Source organism: Phycodurus eques, chromosome 15 (assembly GCF_024500275.1).
Source record: "Phycodurus eques isolate BA_2022a chromosome 15, UOR_Pequ_1.1, whole genome shotgun sequence".
In the NCBI taxonomy this organism is placed as follows: domain Eukaryota; kingdom Metazoa; phylum Chordata; class Actinopteri; order Syngnathiformes; family Syngnathidae; genus Phycodurus; species Phycodurus eques.
The window spans coordinates 14,069,892-14,091,736 of NC_084539.1; the positions used below are offsets into that span (position 1 = coordinate 14,069,892).

At 40.9% G+C, this 21,845-nt stretch overlaps 1 protein-coding gene across 1 annotated transcript in view; it reads left to right on the top strand.

Annotated features, from left to right (window-relative positions):
- lpar1 (lysophosphatidic acid receptor 1) overlaps positions 1 to 21,845 on the top strand; it is a 34,102-nt gene that overhangs the window by 2,234 nt on the left and 10,023 nt on the right. Inside the window, exon 2 of the mRNA XM_061699026.1 lies at positions 15,249 to 16,003. Within this exon, the coding sequence (XP_061555010.1) occupies positions 15,265 to 16,003 (739 nt within the window). The 5' untranslated portion in view covers positions 15,249 to 15,264. The remainder of the gene's footprint in view (positions 1 to 15,248; positions 16,004 to 21,845) is intronic.

Sequence of the window (21,845 nt, forward strand, 5' to 3'; positions counted from 1 at the left end):
TGTATACACACTGTGTCACCATGGATATAACAGACCAGTGGTCGAAATATAACGGGAGGATTGTCTTCAGGAGCTCACTAGTTTCTCCGGTAATCAGAGAAGCTGCACATTATTTCTACTTGAAAGAGTTGTCCGAAACGAAAGTCATGTTCAAAGAAAAGAAAAAGTAACGGGAGCATTTCATGTTAGTGACTTCCGACACTCATGGTCAAACTGAATATTCTTGCAAAGACTTATTGTCCAATCTTGAGATGACTGTTTTATGTTTCCTGACATGAGCTATGATATCCGTCCTTACAAAAAAACAACAACAAAAAAAAAGTGGGTCCTTGAAACATCTGTGTTGTGATTATTCCAAGCCTCCTCCCCCTTGTCTAAAGACTTGCATTCCACCCATTCTTCATCTCAAAGTGTAGATTGCTTTAACATTCGTGCAGGTAGTAGAGTTGCATTTTCTCTGCTAATGCAGCAGAAAGTGAATGTCTTTCAAGGGCATCTGCACCAATTCATCATTAATGGCTAAAATGATTGTTAAAATGTATTTAATTTAATCTACTTTTATAAACAATTTGTACATGTACCTGCTATGGCGCCTCATCTTGGTTCGATTAATCTGGATTGGATTTAAATTTCCTCTGTGGGTGCGAAATTATATCCTGAATGGTACGATATCCTGAATGGTACGTGAAATATACACTCAACACACTCTTCAGATAACGGCGGTGTTTTCCTCACCAGTAAACAAGGTTTTTCCAAATCAGTTTCCAAAAGCCTCCAGTATGTCATCATACATGTTTAGAAGCTGACTGATGTCGTGTGCTCAAATGAGACGAATGTGATGGAAAATGATGACTGACACAGCCAAATGAGCTTCGCTCTGTGTGGCATTGGATGAGCACTGCAAAGATGAGCCAACATCACCAGTAGCAAATCTGACAAACGGCTTTAGGTAGAAATAGGGGCCTTTTCCATTTTGTTGGTGGAATATTATAATATTTATAATCATAATTCTTATTATAATATTTGTGTTTTGTCTGGGATACTGAAATCGCCACAAAATTAAATTATGTTATCAGGCAGTGGATGTTTCTTCTGCCAGTGTGTCTGATGATAACGTGCTTTATCACATCTTCCGGTTGTTGACTGTGTTTTGGCAATGAATATTTCCGACTCACTGTCCTCTGTGTGAGGTACCAATGTGGGGTGGGGTGTTGACGTCGACCAATGAATGTGCGTCTTCCGAGGCAGTATCAGAGGCAGAGCGTAAGCGGAATACATTTCCACACCTAATACATACTGCCCACAGCCTAATGAGTTTAAAAGCAATTGTCACTGTCACACTTGATGTTGCCACACATCGAATTATCTCAATGTGTGGAGCCGTAACACCTGTGTGAACGTGCACTTCGAACAGCAATGACCTGCGTAGGTGAATTTTATCTGAAAGGAAAAGCCAAACAAATCTCACGCCTCTGATTTCCCAATTTACAGGGAAACAAGTGTCAAACTTTGTTTCTTAGTGTGAATGTGAGTGCAAATGGTTGTTTGTTCATGTGTCCCCTGCGATTGGCTGGCAACCAGTTCAGGGTGTACCCCGCCTCCTGCCCGATAATAGCTGGGATAGGCTCCAGTACGCCCGCGACCCTTGTTAGGATAAGCGGCTCAGAAAATGGATGGATGGATGTTCGAATAACATCATGAAGACTAAATTGCATGCAAGAACTGAGGTGTTCTTATACGCCATTCCTGAGTGAGGTGTTCCTTAAAAGATGAGCAAAGGTTTACTGTTAAGCACATAATAATTGGAAGAAAACCAAGAAAGCATTTTAGTGGCTTCAACCTCTCTCCCTTAGTGGTCCAGCAAAAAAAATTGAAAGACACTTAATGTAAAGTACTGAAAAATGCTTTTAGAAAATAATTTATTTTTATTTTGAAGAGATGTGATGGGTCCCTTTATCTTTTTCGTGAAATACTTTGTGATGTGCTTGCTTGCCCTCAGTCTGCACTCCAACATGAAAAACCCATGTTGACTGACAGACTGGCTGAGGTGAGCTAATTGGAGCAGCTAGCCAGGAACATTCCATGGCCAGTCCCTGACAAGAAGACCCTGCTTGTCTTCTGTATACAGCACATTTTACAAAACTAGTTTGAAAAACCCACTATTAGTTTCAAATGTATATGCAGACTGATGTTGTCCTTTTCAGCAAGCAACCTCTTTTTTTCTTCTTTTTTAACAGATCCATTGCTGAAACATTTGACTCTGATTTGGAGTTTTGGTTATGTTATGTCTACAGTAATTTTTCTTTAGAAGACAAGATGACATACTGACATTAAACTGTTGTTAAACCTGACACATACAGTGGAGTTTATCTTGACCTACCGGGTATTAAAATAGCTTGAGATGCTGGGTTTTCACAATGTAGCCACTTAGAATGAAAACAAAGCACATGGCTTCAGCCATTTGTCAATGTAACTGGCAATTAGGGAATGACTGTGTCAGGGGAATACACTCGCTATCATATTTGGTCTAGTCTGGAGGTTTTTCTCCAAAAACGACCTCCATATTCCATGGCAACTTTGCACAGCCTCTGGCTTTTACTCCTGCTTTGCAATTGTAAATTTGTATGCTTGTGTATGGTGTTTGGAAACTCATATCGTGGAATTAGAATTAGCTGATTGGCATTTGTGTATGTGTCTAAATTTCTTCAACTATAGGGGAAATTAATGATTTTTATAAAAATGTCATTTTAATAGGATGGGAGCATCCCATAAGTGCCAATTCTTTTTCTGACTCTGAACCATTAATTCACCCCAACCTGCCAGAATTCCATATATAATTATTTTTGAACTGTGTGAAATGTGCTCATATTAAACTTGTTTAATACACTGAATGCCTGTACTGAGTAGCGATTGGACATGTGAACTGTTTAACAAACGAGAGCGAGCCAAATGTGTAGCACGACTGTGTCAGCTCACATGGTTTGTTTGTAACTTGTTCTCATAAGAATGCAGTCGACTTTAACATGAAAAATTTACCACTGTAATTGTATTTGTAGCATTGTAGGATTTCATAATGAATTTTGCGAACATAATCAATAAATGCTGAATCCCCTGAGCCCTAATTACTTTGGAATGATGGCAAAATTGTGTTTTTGGCAAATCATATAAGGGTTAGCTTATGAGAAGGCAGCATGTGCATGTTGCCGCAAAAATAGTTCTGTTTGAATGTTTCATTATCATGTTGAAACTTCCTCCATTGCTGAGGCGGCCGACCGGAGCTGTGGCCGTAACGTGGTCGGTGCCTGTCGTAGCGGCAATCCCCGAACCCGTTGGTAGACACCAATGGTGAGGGATGCCGTCAAGCTGAAGAAGGAGTCCTATCGGGCCTTTTTGGCCTGTGGGACTCCTGAGGCAGCTGATGGGTACTGGCTGGCCAAGCGGAATGCAGCTCTGGTGGTCGCTGAAGCAAAAACTCTGGTATGGCAGGAGTTCGGTGAGGCCATGGAGAAAGACTTCTGGACGGCTTTGAGGAAATTCTGGTCCACCATCCAACGTCTCAGGAGAGGAAAGTAGTACACCACCAACACTGTGTATAGTGGGGATGGGGCACTGCTGACCTCGACTCGGGACGTTGTGAGTTGGTGGGGAGAAGACCTCCTCAATTCCACCAACACGCCTTCCCATGAGGAAGCAGAGTGTGGGTTCTCTGAGGCGGGCTCTTCTATCTCTGGGTTTGAGGTCACCGAGGTAGTTAAAAAGCTCCTCGGTTGCAGGGCCCCGGGGGTGGATGAGATTCGCCCGGAGTTCCTAAAGGCTCTGGATGTTGTGGGGCTGTCCTGGTTGACACGCCTCTGCAACATCACGTGGACATCGGGGACAGTGCCTCTGGATTGGCAGACTGGGGTGGTGGTCCCCCTTTTTAAGAAGGGGGACTGGAGGGTGTGTTCCAACTACAGGGGGATCACACTGCTAAGCCTCCCTGGTAAGGTCTATTCAGGGGTGCTGGAGAGGAGGGTCCGTCGGGAAGTCGAATCTCAGATTCAGGAGGAGCAGTGTGGTTTTCGTCCTGGCCGTGGAACAGTGGACCAGCTCTACACCCTCGGCAGGGTCCTCGAGGGTGCATGGGAGTTCGCCCAACCAGTCTACATGTGTTTTCTGAACTTGGAGAAGGCGTTCGACCGTGTCCCTCGGGGAGTCCTGTGGAGGGTGCTTCGGGGGTATGGGGTACCGAACCCCCTGATACGTGCTGTTCCTTCCCTGTACGACCGGAGTCAGAGTTTGGTCCGCATATCCGACAGTAAGTCGGACTCGTTCCCGGTGAGGGTTGGACTCCGCCAAGGCTGCCCTTTGTCGCCGATTCTGTTCATAACTTTTATGCACAGAATTTCTAGGCGCAGCCGAGGCGTAGAGGGGGTCCGGTTTGGTGGCCTCAGTATTGCATCTCTGCTTTTTGCTGATGATGTGGTTCTGTTGGCTTCATCAGGCCGTGAGCTCCAACTCTCACTGCAGAAGTTCGCAGCCGAGTGTGAAGCGGCTGGGATGAGAATCAGCACCTCCAAATCTGAGACCATGGTCCTCAGTCGGAAAAGGGTGGCATGCCCTCTCCAGGTCGGGGATGAGATCCTGCCCCAAGTGGAGGAGTTCAAGTATCTTGGGGTCTTGTTCACGAGTGAGGGAAGAATGGAACGGGAGATCGACAGGCGGATCGGTGCAGTGTCTGCAGTGATGTGGACCTTGTATCGGTCCGTTGTGGTAAAGAAGGAGCTAAGCCGAAAGGCGAAGCTCTCAATTTACCGGTCGATCTTCGTTCCTACCCTCACCTATGGTCATGAGCTGTGGGTCGTGACCGAAAGAACAAGATCCCGTATACAAGCGGCCGAAATGAGTTTCCTCCGCAGGGTGTCCGGGCTCTCCCTTAGAGATAGGGTGAGAAGCTCGGTCATCCGGAAGGATCTCAGAGTAGAGCCGCTACTCCTCCGCATTGAGAGGAGCCAGGTGAGGTGGCTGGGGCATCTGATTCGGATGCCTCCCGGACGCCTCCCTGGTGAGGTGTTCCGGGCACGTCCCACCGGGAGGAGACCCCGGGGACGACCCAGTACACGCTGGAGAGACTACATCCTTCGGCTGGCCTGGGAACGCCTTGAGATCCCCCCGGAAGAGCTGGATGAAGTGGCTGGGGAGAGGGAAGTCTGGGCGTCCCTGCTAAAGCTACTGCTCCCGCGACCCGACCCGGATAAGCGGTAGAAAATGGATGGAGGGATGGATGGAACTTCCTGTGAAATTCATATGAGGCTGTGTTCCATTACTTTGCACGTCAGCTTTGTGGTGTTTTTGTCATGGGACATTTTACAAACAATGAAAAGCTGCACTTTTTTTCAATGTGTTTTCTTCTTAATGGCTTGAGTCCATCACATTGTGTTGTCATGGGACAACAATGGCAGCTCTTGTTTGTTTGTGTTTCCTAGCATGCTCAAAAGTGGCAAACTGCAAAGTTAATGAAATACATCCTCAACAGCATATGGAGAACAGTTTTGATAATTTTGCTGAGCAATATAAATTTTAATCTGCGCTGTCACACATTTAAAATGAGTAGGCAATCATTGGGTGGGTTTTGGCATTTCCGTGCGAGTGAAGACCAGAAAGAATGATCTTGACTACTTTTGATCTTGACCACTTTTTAATCGGTGGCATTCTTCTGCTGGTTTAAAACTGGGTGGTCTGAATTCAAACTTTGTCACCACAAGTGACACTGAGTTAGGATGAGAAATGCACTCCACACAATATTTGGGTTCTGTTCCGTTCCATTGGTTGGGAGCGATGGCTTTGCCTGTAAACTTACTTCAGCAACTTGATCACAGCAGGAAAAAAGAGGAAATGCAAAATGAAAGGGTGCGTCATTGGATTTTCCAGAACCCCATTGGTCAGATTGCAGCTGCCACTAGGCTATTCCAAGATATCGTCTTTGGAAAAATGTGAAGCCAAATGAAAGGGTTTGTATAATATATGTAAGATTTAGGATGTTATTGAGAAATTAGAGATCACCGTTAGTGGCTCTGCGCAAATCAGAAGCAACTGTTAATTTTTACATACTAACTTTTCTACAAGTTTCCTGCTGCTTTAGGTATAATAATTCCCTAATAAATTCAAATAGATCGTCGGTGTCTTGCCAAAATGTGGCATGCTTTAATCAAAATAGCCCTGACGATCAAGAAACATATATTTTTCTGCATGTTTCTTGTCACGTTGAAACAAACTAATTTCAGGAGCGGATGTGTTTCATGTAACGAGTCAGGCCTCAATCCCGCCACCCCCCATACTGCTGGGCCAATGGCAAGCCCGGCTTTTGTTAGCAGACGTCCAGTCGGCTGGATCACGTCGGCGCTTTCCTTTTGGTGTTTGGCCGCCTCCTCTTTCGTGTTCGCGGCGACTGCTGCATGCTTGCTTCTCCTAGGGTAAGCACAGACATAGACTGAGAGAGCATAACCATTGTTGCCCCTTTCATTGATCACACCAGGTGTAGTCCACCTTTTACTTTTAAGTCGGCTGCCGTGACCCTGAACATGATGAGTTGCGTTGATTGATTAATGGATGGATAATTAGTTATTATATTATACTCACGTTGATGGTTTTCCAGTCACATGCAATCAAATTAAATGGTTTCGACCCCATTTAGCTATTCTTCAGACATGCTATTCGAAGACTGAACCATGTGTATTTGTAGTGGCTGGTAGAAGTGTTTAGGGGTATCGTACGCAGACGAACTGTGAATCCCGTCACGGTTGGAGTCACGTATGACTCACCTCGGACTCTCAATCCATCCCTTGTGCTCAGCTCTGCCACTAATCAGCAGAGCCTATGTGTGAGTATGAGGGTGTATGTGTGTGGTTTAAGTGTGGCTTACGTGCATGAGGTTCAAGAAAAAGTTAGAGAATGAAAAGTCTGTATGTATGTACTGTATGTGTGTCAGTGTTTGTGTGTATTCTGGGTTGTTAGACGTCCCCGTTTCTTGGCTTTCTGGAGTGGGGGAATGTGAACAATGCGCACATTGTGTGGAGGGCGGAGTACACAAGGGGTGAGGAGGGGGAGTGCCATGGACGAGTAGAGGGGTAGAAGGAGGAAACAGAGAAAGCTGAATACAACGAAGAAGATTGACATAAGTAGTGTGACGTGCTGAGGTTAATGGTGCGAAGAGTAGTAGGTGGGCATTGCTAACATATGAGCAGGATGGAGAAAAGCTAGAGACTCGAAGGGTATGTTCAGAAGATAACGACCAAATAAAAGCAAAATGTTTGATTTAAACATCTCCTCTCCCATGGTCCTGCAAAAATGACTGTGCTGCAACATGGTTGCTGGCCCAGCAGTTGGCAGTGTCATTTGAACTCTTTAGAATACCTCTTGTCAGTGTTTTTTTTTTTAAAAACAAAACAAAAAAACACAAAGATGAATCCTAATCCGTCGCCTGCTTAAACTGCACTGTTTCCCCCCCTTATGACAAAGTAAGAAAAAGACAATAAAGCGAGGAGAGCCTATGAAAAGGGAGCACAAGTTTAGACAAGCAGAACAAATGAAGGCCTACTTAAAAGGAGGAGAGTCAATGAAAGATTGAAGACATATGGTGAGTGTTCTCAGTTACACTTGTCATACATACAGGGTGTTATCCATTTAGCAACAACCCGGACCAGATGGAATTTACCGATTAGACTCACAGTCAAAGGTTCATTTTACAGATTAGACTCACAGTCCAAGGTTCATCAGGAAATAAAATACAAAGAAAACTTGAGATAGAGCTGACAAATTAAAAAACTTGATCCAGATGTACCGTGTCCCTTGGACATTTCACTCTGGATAGTTGTAAACCCTTTAATGAATATTTGAAATGCTAACTTGCTGAACTGGAGCCAGTCTAAAAATAATATGTATCTCTGCTCCTCGTCACTCTCTTCTGAATTTTATAAATGCTGACAAAATTACTACAGCTCATAATTATGATGCTTCGCCTCATCATTGTTGTAATAAGCCTCATAGATTCTGCAGATTTTGATGAAAATCCTTTTTTTCCCAAGACTTCTGAAAGGTCTGGAAGTTAGTTCTCAAAGAAAAGCAGTAATAATGATCGTGATTTAAAAAAACAAAAAAACAAAAACAAACAACAACAACAAAACTGTCATACAGAAATATGGAGTACACAGAGGTTCACAGAAGTCCCTTCAACTGCTGGGAAGACTTTGAGGTAAAAGAGAGCGCCTGACTCACAATCTCGCTTCGAGTTTATTCCAAAGGTGTTTGATGGGTCAGTGTTCATATGTTATTCCACACAAACTCTGGCACAGTCATGATGGAACAGAAAAGGGACTATTGTAAGCATAGAATTATCCAAAACATCTTGGTGGAATTAATTATTAAAATTTAGAGGTATCTAAGTGGTCTATACCAACCCTTTATCGATTAATTAATTAAAAGAGGCATAGCGAAACCTTTGTCAATACAGTGAATATAGTGAGCACACAAAGCTAATTCTACAGCTTCTTCAAGACTTTTTTTTTTCATTATTGCCACTTTAGTCATATTTTACTGAACATCCTAGAGAGAGATGTGCATGTGACACTATACCGCTTCCAATTTCTTGTTCTATGGTCATTATCCCATTTTTCTTCTTCTTCGTCTCTGGTACCCTTCTGTGGTGACGCCACACACAAAGACACGAAGGTCTCATGAGATATGCTTGGAGTCTTACAAGATATGCAAAGGTCTCACACGGCGTCGTGCGCCATGGCCTTTTGAACTCTGTGATTTTGTGAGAAGCAGAAAAATGTTCCTCCCAATTTTTGGTAGAATTTGGAATGGTACAAATTGCCATGTTTGATTTTAAAGATTCATCTGTTCAGGACTTTGGTTGTGCATACTTAAATAATGACTTCATGCAATTTGTGGGTGGTCCTTTCATTTTAGCCTGTCCGACGACTCACACGTGCGCGCACACGCACACACACGCTCACACACACACACGTGCGCACACACACACACACACACACACATACACACACGTGCTTCCTAATGTTCTCTGCTTCACTCACACCAAACACTTGAACATTCATTTCAGTTCACATTGGTCTCTATCTTTTCAGGGGAAAAGGAACCACCCTGCAATTGTTGCATACAAACACACACCGTTGGACACACAATTCCAGTATCTCTCGCCACAGGCTCCAAGCGTGAATCGAAATGGAAAGTGCACTCAGATGTCACTGCCACTTCCTCTTCCACTTCAGTACAGACAACTGGTCTCAGGCATCTAAAAGCTCATGGCTCCCTCCAGATACTTAATGGCCATAACCCACAGATGACAAGTGGACGAGATGGGCTTTCATCTGTGGTGGTAGTTGTCATAGACTCCACCTCATTATGGATCTATCAGGCATTAGGGCTGCTGCTGTCACTCAGTCTCTCTCCTTTCAGTGCTATTAATGGCCAAGCCATGATTTCCTCTGGAGACACAATGAGTGCAAGTTATAGGAAGATTTGGATATTTTTTCAATTTAGGTTCCATTAAGTTCCATAAAGTAACAGAAACATGGATCGATATACTTTTTTTCCTGAGTGAAATTTGACCACTGATTGGGCACACTTGCACAATCCAATACAAGACTTGCATCAAAGTTTTTATTCAATATGTACTTTATGAGGGTTTTTTATTTAATTATGTTAATTTTGGCAGTGGTCTATCTGGAGAACTGTATATCCAAAATGTCAATACTATTTTGTTTACCTTATTTAGTGACATGACTAGGGCATTGTCAGTCAAAAAAGGAGTATTGTAATCTTGAATCAATCTTGGAATTGATGATAATGATGTCTATACTCACTGTTAGTGATATGTGATATGGCCAGCCCTATTTTGGGGGGGCACCCAGTCCACCCAAATCTTGCCTTAGCCCACCCTATGAAGTCATCCTCAAATTAATGAAAAAAAAAAAATTATACATATATAATTTATTTATTAGAAAAACATTTCTGTGTTGATAGAACATGCTTTGACATTGACAAACAAGTAAACTTCGTGAAAATCGGTTGAGAAATCAGCAATTTATGACTTAATTTCTATGCCCATCGGGCACATCGGTTAGCCGGGCTGCTACAGCGCGTTAGAGTATAGTCTTCATATCTATGGTCCGAATCGCTACACACATTTCCAGCTGTGGTAACGCTAATGACCAGGTAATGCTTGATTTACAACCCTGACACAATTTATGAAATGAAACTTGACCACATGGCGATGGTTCAAAGTCTCCTCTTGAATTGCTCTAAGTTATGTGTCTGCACAGTCGGCAGGGGGTTGTAATGGGTGTACTGCTTAGCTCAAAATCTTACCAAGAATATTTTATTTCTAGTCAGAACCAATTAAAATTAGACACATCACATTAAAAAAAAAAACTCAGAAAAAAAAAAAAACTTACTCCCGGCAAACTTTTTGTCTACTTATTTCAAGTAAATATTAGCTTTAAACAACTGAAAACTATCTAAAAACTATGTGATGTCTTTTTTTTAATGATTTTGAGTTTTTGCAGTGTGGGTGTTTATTTTCAGTTAAAAAAACAAAAAAAAAACATGGCAGTCTCAGGTCGCTTCCATTGCCATAACTAATGTGCTAAATCTAGTTAAAAAATTTACGATAGGACACCTGATGAAACACTGTTTGCAAATGTCTGCTTTTCAACAGATAGACACACGCTATTTTCTTTTTAAGTCAACCAGTTGCAGGTGAGAGACTTAAAAAAAACATTATTTCATGATAATGAGTTTGTCTTCTTTTCTTTTTGTGTAGTTGTTATTTTTCAAGGTCTAAAAACTTTGATCAAATTTCAGAAGGATACTTTCCAAAATTAGGTCACCCGAAGTACTCAACCTAGACTCGCCCCTGCTTACTGTGCTTGGAAAGACTAATATCCAACCTCCACTATGTGTAATTTGTGCTCGCTGTGTGTGAGTGGTATTAATTTAACAATATGTTCTATATTGTGGTTGTAGTATTTGTTAATTCAATGAATGGAATACATCCATCCCAAACAAACACAGAACTCCATATTGGCCTAACTGGGAAATTGGACACATAAACGAACACGAATAAAGTTTATTGATTAGAACTCTATTATTGGTTGACTGCCATGCCTAACACACACCCATTTCGGCTGAGGGATACTGGGATGTGGTATGCTGCAAAAATCCCCATCCAGTATGTTGGTCAGTACTATCTTGTCTTTGTCTTGGATTAAGGGTAATAAGTAAGCTACATTTTAACTTTATAGTACAGTGTGGGCAAAAAAATCCATTCAGGAATTTTGTTATGGCCTTAAGATACCCATAAAACTGTTACACTATTTGATGTAACATATCAGGAGCTTGAGATTTTAGGTTTCCTTTGCAGTTAATATGCAACAAACAACAAAAGTTCCATGGCTTTCAATATGGCTTCTTTACACTGCCTTTTAATGAAGAAAGTATTTACAAAATTGAGTCCAAGAGGGGACGGGGGGTTGGGGTTTACAGTCCTTTTTGTTGACAAATGAGTGGAGTTTGAGAGAGAGGCTTCACACAAAAAATAAACATTCATTTTTGTGTGCGTGATCTTTTTCTTCTGGTTTTGTTTGTAGCACATTACACCACATTTAGTTTTCTTTAGACACAAAAACATGTTATACTCGATTGTCCCCATGTCCCAAGATATTTAAGAGAGACAAAGTGGCATCTGTATGGGTTTTCTACAACCCCAATTCCAATTAAGTTGGGATGTTGTGTTAAACATAAATAAAAACAGAATACAATGATTTGCAAATCATGTTCAACCTATATTTAATTGATTAGACTACAAAGACAAGATATTTAATGTTCAAACTGATCAACTTTATTGTTTTTAGCAAATAATTATTAACTTAGAATTTAATGGCTGCAACACGTTCCAAAAAAGCTGGAACAGTTGGCAAAAAAGACTGAGAAAGTTGAGGAATGCTTCATCAAACACCTGTTTGGAACATCCCACAGGTGAGCAGGCTAATTGGAAACAGGTGGGTGCCATGATTGGGTATAAAAGGAGCTTCCCTGAATTGCTCAGTCATTCACAAGGAAAGATGGGGCGAGGTTCACCTCTTTGTGAACAAGTGCGTAAGAAAATAGTCGAACAGTTTAAGGACAATGTTCCTCAACTTACAATTGCAAGGAATTTAGGGATTTCATCATCTACGGTCCATAATATCATCAAAAGGTTCAGAGAATCTGGAGAAATCACTGCATGTAAGCGGCAAGGCCGAAAACCAACATTGAATGCCCGTGACCTGCGATCCCTCAGGCGGCACTGCATCAAGAACCGACATCAATGTGTAAAGGATATCACCACATGGGCTCAGGAACACTTCAGAAAACTAATGTCAGTAAATACAGTTCGGCGCTACATCCGTAAGTGCAAATAAACTCTACTATACAAAACAAAAGCCAGTTATCAACAACACCCAGAAACGCAGCCGGCTTCTCTGGGCCCGAGCTCATCTAAGATGGACTGATGCAAAGTGGAAAAGTGTTCTGTGGTCCGAGTCCACATTTCAAATTGTTTTTGGAAATTGTGGACGCTGTGTCCTCCGGGCCAAAGAGGAAAAGAACCATCCGGACTGTTATGGACGCAAAGTTCAAAAGCCAGCATCTGTGATGGTATGGGGCTGTGTTAGTGACAATGGCATGAGTAACTTACACATCTGTGAAGGCACCATTAATGCATACAGGTTTTGGAGAAACATATCCTGCCATCTAAGCAACATCTTTTTCATGGACGCCCCTGCTTATTTCAGCAAGACAATGCCAAACCACATTCTGCACGTGTTACAACAGCGTGGCTTCGTAGTAAAAGAGTGCGGGTACTAGACTGGCCTGCCTGCAGTCCAGACCTGTCTCCCATTGAAAATGTGTGGCGCATTATGAAGCGTAAAATACGACAACAGAGACACTGTACACTGTACATCAAGCAAGAATGGGAAAGAATTCCACCTACAAAGCTTCAACAATTAGTGTCCTCAGTTTCCAAACGTTTATTGAATGTTGTTAGAAGAAAAGGTGATGGAACACAGTGGTAAACATGACCCTGTCCCAGCTTTTTTGGAACGTGTTGCAGCCATAAAATTCTACGTGAATGATTATTTGCAAAAACAATAAAGTTTATCAGTTTAAACATTAAATATTTTCTTTGTTGTGTATTTGATTAAATATAGGTTGAACATGATTTGCAAATAATTGTAATCTGTTTTTATTTATGTTTAAGACAACGTACCAACTTCATTGGAATTGGGGTTGTATATGCATATACACACACACAATAAACATTCTTCCTACATTTGTTTATGTTTGTAAGTTCTGTGGGTTCATACAAAGTGTCCTGTTACTCTTTCTTACCGTTCTCAGTTTCTGAGTTGTTTTTCCCCAAAACCGGAACACTCATTAAACTGGACCAGATGGGGTGGAAAAAGGAGATTTAGTCACATGTCCCACTATGGTTTATTCACAAACACACACAGCTGGTAAACACTTGCTGTTTCTGTAACCTGTGACTTTGTTGACAATAGGTGTTCTGTGTTGCGTGTTCTTAAAAAAAGGTTCAACTTCTAATATATACTAAGTTGAAGGTACACTCTACCTTCACAATCCTGCAAAGTTCTTTCATTTCAGTCTAAATCCAAAAAGATTAGTTAATGTTTCGGGAAACCACCTCAGTTTACATTCTCTGACACATTGGTTTGCGAGGAAAATCAAAAATGTTTTTACTGGACACTTAACTCATTGTAAAGGAGAAAAAGCACAAGAATTTCATTATGAGCAATGAATAGCAGTTTTCAACAAATATCATGGGAACATGCATATTATTGTCGATATTATTAATCTAAAACATGAGCACTGGCAATACCACACTCACTTGACAACAGGGTTGGTGTTTATACTACAGATGACCTTCACTGATAGCTGGTAAAAGTTCAATACATCACAGCAAAACGTGACCATTGAGTTTAACAGTTTATATTTTCATCTATGTCAAATCTTCCATTTATACCAAACATGACTCCAAAACTACAGTCACGTGTTTAAGTGTTTTTAAGTGTTTTAAGTGTTTAACGTGTTTTTGTTTTTGTTTTTTTTGTTTTTTGTTGTACTAAGCTTTGAACATATTCAACAGTAGTTGAATTTATACTGTTTCTTGTATTATGTGGAGGAGCTTAAACAAAAAGTTGGCATATTAGGCAAGATTTTAAATGAAAACTGTCCTTGTTTCAGAAATTTGAGTACTGTGTGCCCCTTGACATTTTCTCCGAGCAGCTCTTCGTCCATATCGCCATCTGATCTAGTTCCATTATTCCATTCCTGAAGAATTCCGAACTGATCCAATTTACTAAAATGCAGAGGTTAACACGCGCATGCATTTTATGGTGATGACATTATTACAAAAGTCAAAATGTGAAATTACACAAGGAATATTTGCAGTAAGCTTGTACCTTAGTTTTCCAGGAATGCTACCATTCACATACTGTACCATTTGTTCATTCTGTAATCAATTAGATCACAAGATTATAGACTCACTCTGCCATAGTCCCCAGTTATCTGACATACTGTACACTGTACATTAACTGCCGAGCATAACTCCAGTTCTCTTTTTCATATCTTGTAATCTATTCTGGATGGAGTTTTCGTCTTCTCCACTGACAACATAGTGTTATCTGTGTCCATTTTCCACTTGCCTTGGAACAATTATACCACGAGTAGCACTTTTCTATTGGCCAAAACAGGTACTACAAGGGACATTTTGTAGAAAAAGGTCAACTGGGGCTCCAAACATGGCAACCTGATACTATATGCTTGACCTAAAGCAATGCTGATCGGTCCTCCATTGAGCTGATTTGTCATAGCCCTGTCATTTATACAAATTTAGGCTTTTTTTGGCTGTGTCCCTTGGTACTGTATTGAAGTGGACATCCAACTTCCAAAATTAAGGCAACCGTACTGGTACTGTACATGAGAGGGAACATTACTTTGTGGGTACTTTGGTTTTCTCCCTCAATGGTAAACTTGCATTAGGTTTTTAATTTCCAGCCAATTCCATTGACCAAAGTATAGAGTCAAGATTCAAAGAGCTGCATTGTGTTGGTCCTCTGCTCTACAGGGATATGTCGAATACAGAGAACAAATGATCTGTGACTCATAAGGTATCCTCTTCATTTCAGAAACTTCACAACCATCATGGATGAGGAGCAGTGCTACTATAATGAGACCATTGCCTTCTTCTACAACCGCAGTGGCAAGTACCTAGCTACTGACTGGAACACGGTGAGTCGCTTGGTGATGGGCCTGGGCATCACAGTCTGCATTTTCATCATGCTCGCCAACCTCCTGGTGATGATTGCCATCTATGTCAACCGGAGATTCCACTTCCCCATCTACTACCTGATGGCTAACTTGGCAGCTGCAGACTTCTTTGCTGGTCTGGCCTATTTCTACTTGATGTTCAACACGGGACCAAACACAAGGCGTCTGACTGTTTCAACATGGCTGCTCCGCCAAGGTTTGATCGACACCAGCCTGACAGCCTCTGTGGCAAACCTCCTGGCTATCGCCATCGAACGCCACATCACAGTGTTCCGCATGCAGCTGCACACACGCATGAGCAACCGCCGTGTGGTGGTGGTAATCGTCATAATCTGGACCATGTCCATCATCATGGGAGCCATTCCAAGTGTGGGCTGGAATTGTATCTGTAGTATTAAATCATGCTCCAATATGGCACCACTTTATAGCAACTCCTACCTGGTCTTCTGGGCTGTTTTTAACCTGGTGACATTTGTTGTCATGGTGACGCTGTATGCCCACATCTTTGTCTATGTGCGCCAAAGGACAATGAGGATGTCACGTCACAGCTCTGGACCACGACGTAACAAAGACACGATGATGTCACTGCTGAAAACTGTGGTGATTGTGTTGGGTAAGCATCTTCCTCCTGTTCATTCTGTCTATCTACAGTATTTGGTTTGTTAGCTAACTCTAAGATGAAATTCGTGGATTCTCTGGAGCGGTCAATGGGTTTTTGACATGAATTAGTGGAGTTTAAAAGATTAGAATTGAGGCACTTTGGGAGAAGCAGTTCTATATTCTGCAGGTGTCAGCAACATGGTGCCTGTGCCACATAAGTAGCACATGGACCTCTTTTAAAAATAGCTCACCAGTGATGGGACATTGTGATTTCCAAGGAATGTTGTTGAAATGATCATAAGAAAATTTAAACATTTTCAGAGATTTCTACAGCTAAAGTGTACATAGTTACATAATATATATCCTGTATTTTCCAACTTTGTTAAGTCATTGTTTTTAATTGTTTTTAATTGATTGTGAGAAATCAATAATGTGATCAGTCTTCATGTCAATGAATATCATTAATTACTGATAATAGCATATAATTAAAGGTAATTTGAGCATTTTTAATTTCAGAAATCTGTATCAAACTTGTTAGCCCTTCACTTTAATCAATACCCAATAAGTAGCTCTCATTTAGAAAAAAAATCATGAAATAATAGGTTATTGGGCAAATGCTAAATGTGTTTTAATTGCTACACTTCATTAATAGTTAGGTCCTTGAATTCTCTACTTAAGGCAATGGTCAAACTCTATAATAGACTTTACTGTGTACATATTCCATACACCTCTATTTGATAAACTCTTACGTCCCAACCTATGTATACAAGACCAGCTTTATATTAAATCAAAGTTATGTATGGCCACATTTCTTTGGTCTGGCAGTGTAAATTAGCAAGGCTACTTTGATGATGCCTGTTTTATCTTTCAGCTGAGCAAAGTGTGAAGTCTGACGAAGTTTTATGTCCAAACATTCCACAGAGATATGTCTCCCACTTTGCAAGCTTCCAGGAGTATTGTTGTGCAATAGTTTTTTTCAGACATTGAGCGTTCCAATTTTTCAAAATTACTTGCCTACATTTCTATGGCAAACACACTGAACTAGCAAACACATTGAACTGACTCAAAACTGAGTTAAAGTGTGAATTGTGGGAAAAGTGCATGTTGGTACTCAGAAGTAGGATGTCTTGGTCCTAGACAAAACATACCAGAGGATTCCATGCGATTTTCCTCCGATGTGTCTGCTATCTCAGACTGTTGCCACAATCGACTAAAGCTATTGTCAGAAGAAGGTGCTTTGTTACTTTTATTGGGGAAATTGTGTTGCCAAGAAATTAGCACATTTAACTAATCCACAATTAAAAGCTTTACACAATTATGCACAGTAAGTATTTTCACACATAGGTATTAGTATTTGTGATGCATCTGCAAACATGCTTGCATAGGTCTCAGCATGTTTTCACGCCTATGCTTTGTTTATTCTGGCCCAAACCATCCTTTGTATCACTAGTTTTCACATGACCCGACCGCAAATGTTCCCTTGGCTTGTTAGTATTAATAAAGGTCAACATCGTAACAAGAGCTAGCCACTCTACAGGATTCTAAAATGTTCAGCATACCGACTCGAAGAATCATTGAACTCACAGTTCCAAGTGGAACTGTGAGTTCTATGATTCTTGGAATATATATATCAATGAATGGTTGTCAAACCAAGCTGCTAGTTGCTGGTAATGCAGGCGAATCCCTGACACATTTTGCCGTACTCACGCTCCGGCCCTCCGCCAATCTCCCGGACGGCAAAGAGCATTTGAACAAGTCACTAGGACAATACTACACACAAATATGTTACATTGCCAAGAGCAGAGACAGTTCATTTAAAAGTATGGACATGAACCTACATTGTCAATATATGATATGCATATTTCAGGGGTCCGTGGTTTAAGACAGAATTCCGTTCAGAATTTGTAAGTTGGAACACACGGCCATGGCTATCAAATAATTACCTGAAAAACAGTAACAAAAAATGAACAACTCCTTACCTTAACTCCTGCGGCTGGCTAAATTGCACATTGCACATATATATGTATATCCATCCATTTTCTTTACTGCTTATCCTCACTAAGGTCACGGGCTGCTGGAGCCTATCCCAGCTATCTTCGGGCGACAGGTGGGGTACACCCTGAACGGGTCGCCAGTCAATCGCAGGGCACATAGAAACAAACAACCATTCGCACTCACGTTCACACCTACGGGTAATTTAGAGTCTTCAATCAACTTACCACGCATGTTTTTGGGATGTGGGAAGAAACCAGAGTGCCTGGAGAAAACCTACCCAGGCACAGGGAGAACATGCAAACTCCACACAGGCGGGGCCGGGATTTGAACCCCAGTCCCCAGAACTGTGAGGCAGATGTGCCTATATATATATATATATGCCCAGAACTGTGAGGCAGATGTGCCTATATATATATATATATATATATATATATATATATATATATATATAGAGAGAGAGAGAGAGAGAGAGAGAGAGAGAGGTTTAAAAAATATTTGCTTTCCGTTCAGGGGTACTTGCTTGGCCTTTTGGGGTTTTGATAAACCAGATGTGGCCCTCTAAATCAGGGTTGCCCATCCTTAATACAGATAGAGAAACGAGTGGCAAGGCTACCAGAACAGTGAGTGACTCTACTAATCATTAATGTTTCTCAAAAATCTCAAAACATTGCTATGTTCTAACTTCTGATAAGTGACCTCATCTTGTTACAGCTAAGACTGAGACAGGGAATTTTAAAGCACCCACACAGTTCTCAATATCAGGAGCAGCCAGTAAAGGGCTGATGCAAGGTCAGCGTCAAAGCTTTGTCCAGTTTTTAACAGCTTACTGATTTAAACCTATGTAGAATTACTCATGAATGGTTTTAACATAAGAGAATTAAGAGTGAAGTGGTGCTACTCCAAGTGGTTTCCTTTTGCAAAAAAAAAAAAAAGTATTTTTGTGAGCTCTTACAGCAAGCTTCTCTTTTAAAAAAAAATGCTTTTCATTGAAGAAGAAGTTGCAATGGTGTGTTTTTACCACCAAATTTCATCACATCCATTTAAAGTCTTAGTTGTATATGTAAATATTTTTTTTCCATGATACCCTAGCCAGAGTAGAACTAGAATATCTTTCAGTCTTCAGAAGAGTTGCCAAACATTACTCTTGAGCTCTGGGTTTTTGCTGGTGTTCACCTTTTGAAGGAAAGGTTAAGAAATGCTTGACAGTATACCCCTCAGAGATGCCCTATTGTGCTTTTCCCATCTGTTAGCCAGATGATGGCTGTTTCCCTGCCAACCTCCCTGCTTGTTCCTTTCAGGATCCTGTAAAGACATCCATAACAGGTTTCTGTCTCTAAGGCAATGAAAGAATGGGAATGTAATGGGCCAAGTTGGTTGTGCACACTTAAACACATACATAAGCGTAGACATCTGCTTTAACTGTGCCCTTTCAGAACTCTTTTTGCTTTATATAGAACTGGGGGACACAAGAGCTGCTTCTTTCCGAGTAACTCTGATGCAGCTGTGATGTTCTCCAATGATGGGAACATAAAACCACTTGATTGGTTTAACCACAGACAGATGAGCTTGTATCCTCTACAGAGATATGATTATACACATACAAACATCAAGAGACTGGACCAAATCTTATGACATTTTCATTGAAAAAAACTATAATTAGCAGGTAAAGCTGGAAATGCATTGTAGTAACTACAAACAGGCCAGTTGATTGGATAATGACTTCTTTATAGCCATCTACCTCTAGAATATTTTTGGTATACTCAAAGAAATTACTCATTGGATGAACACAAATACATTTTGGGCAGGTTTTCCATCCATTTTATTTGTGTAAGTCCAACTCAAATTTAGTAGTTCCGTGTTATTTGATATAATTGAGTCAGCCAAACCCATTTTCATCAAATACATCCATCCATCCATCCATTTTCTACCACTTATCCGAGGTCAGGTCTCAGGGGCAGTAGCTTTAGCAGGGATGCCCAGACTTGTGAGCTGTCAAAAAGCTGTGAAAATACCAGTTTAGTTGGCCAATGTGAAAGAAGCTATTTAAGTTAAGGCTAGTGTCCATCACTTCAGTTGTGGCTCTCAAATGGTCTTTCAGAGCACTTTATTTGATTATCAATGCTCATGTTTGCCGAACTAGGCACTTTCACTCTAATGGGCACCCGAGCTCTTGGTGCATTCAGCTGCTGGTGCTTATTGCACCCGGGAAAAAAAAAGTTTGAGTGACACCAACAGATATCATTCTTTTCTTGTCCCTCCTCTGAGTCAACACCTCTGTCCAACAAAAGCCTTTATCCATGTGTGTGGTGTGTGCGTCAGGTGTTGGCTCATGCACAGGACCCTCTGTGAATGAATTACTGTATCTCGATTGTCTTAGTGTTCGATGCTTGATCATCAGAACATGCGGCATACATTCCACAAGTGTATGAACACAAATGCCATGAAAGCTGTGGCATTGCCACTAAAGATCTTTCCTTATTTTGGTTTGCCACACTATTATAACTCTGTCTGTGTGTCAACTTTCTGAAGGCAGAACCCATCTGACATGGTGACAAGCCAAACTCTGCCATCCACTGTCAGAGTCGAAAGATGCCCGGTATGCAGGTCACACGATCACCTGTTATGCGTGTGCATGCTCTGTATGTCTGTGGTTGAAGCTCTTATTGCAAGGAATTTCTGTTCACAGTGCGGCTTTTCTAATCAGCACAATAGCGTCCTTATGGTTTGTGTTTAAGCAAGCGTCAGTTGCTAATTTGCAGCACACTCTGTAATCTTGTTTGAAATGTACCATTAAATGCTTGCCCAACAAATTTTGCTCATTTTTCAGGCTTTGCTTCATTTTTAGAAGCAAAGTATTCCGGCAACTTGTGAGCTGTTATTTACTACTGAAATATCCCAAGTATAATGCAAGAAATACCTGTTCACAGTGTGGCCTTTTTAATCAGGCACAGTTGCGTCCTTCTAATTTTTGTTTAAGAATGTCTAAATTGCTAATTTGTGGAAAACCTCCTTTCAAATGTGTCATTAACGGCTTCCCCAACTGATTGCTCTCATTTTTTCAGCTTTGCTTCATTTTTATAGGAACACGGTAATCCTGCAATTTGTGAGCTGTTATTTATTACTGAAATATAGTATTATAAAGATTTATTCAGATTACCTTGGTGCATGAAAACCATAATTATCCAGTGATGAAAGCAAAATGCCACCATTTAAAGTGCCTCCGATTGATCCCAAATAAATTTCAGTTCTAGTAGGCTTTTACTGTTTTTTTTTTTTTGCTTTCTAGCAGACACCTGAGGGTATAGTGCTAACAATTACAATGCTATTTTGAACTGTTCGTAATCCCATCCACGTTGCCTAAAAAGGCCCCAATTCCTACTGATTAAAACGTGCCCCAAAGCTTGATGCTACCACCATCCATGCTTTGCTGTCGGTATGGTGTTCTTTTGTGTTGTGTTTGTGTCAAACACACCTTTTGAAAGTATGATGATAGTTAAAACTTGGTTTAATCAGACCATTGCAAAATCTCACAAACACATGGCAAAATGTGTCTATTGATGGGACTTAGATGGAGATCACATCACATTTTATGACCAATTGTGCAGAAATCCCTGTTTTACATACTTTTGCTTGCAACACGAAAGTAAAGAAAATCAAGCTGAATAAAACACCAACAAGTTCGCCAGTAAATCCATAGCTCAACAAAACAGCAGACCCAGCCAGGTCAGATTAGATTTGATGATTTGGTAAAAGGCCAGAATGCAAATTAAAGTTTTCTTCTGGAAGTAACTCTCAACTTCCATTTTGAATTAAATAAACTTTCTTGTCCCTTCAATCAAGAACTAAATGTTAACAATATC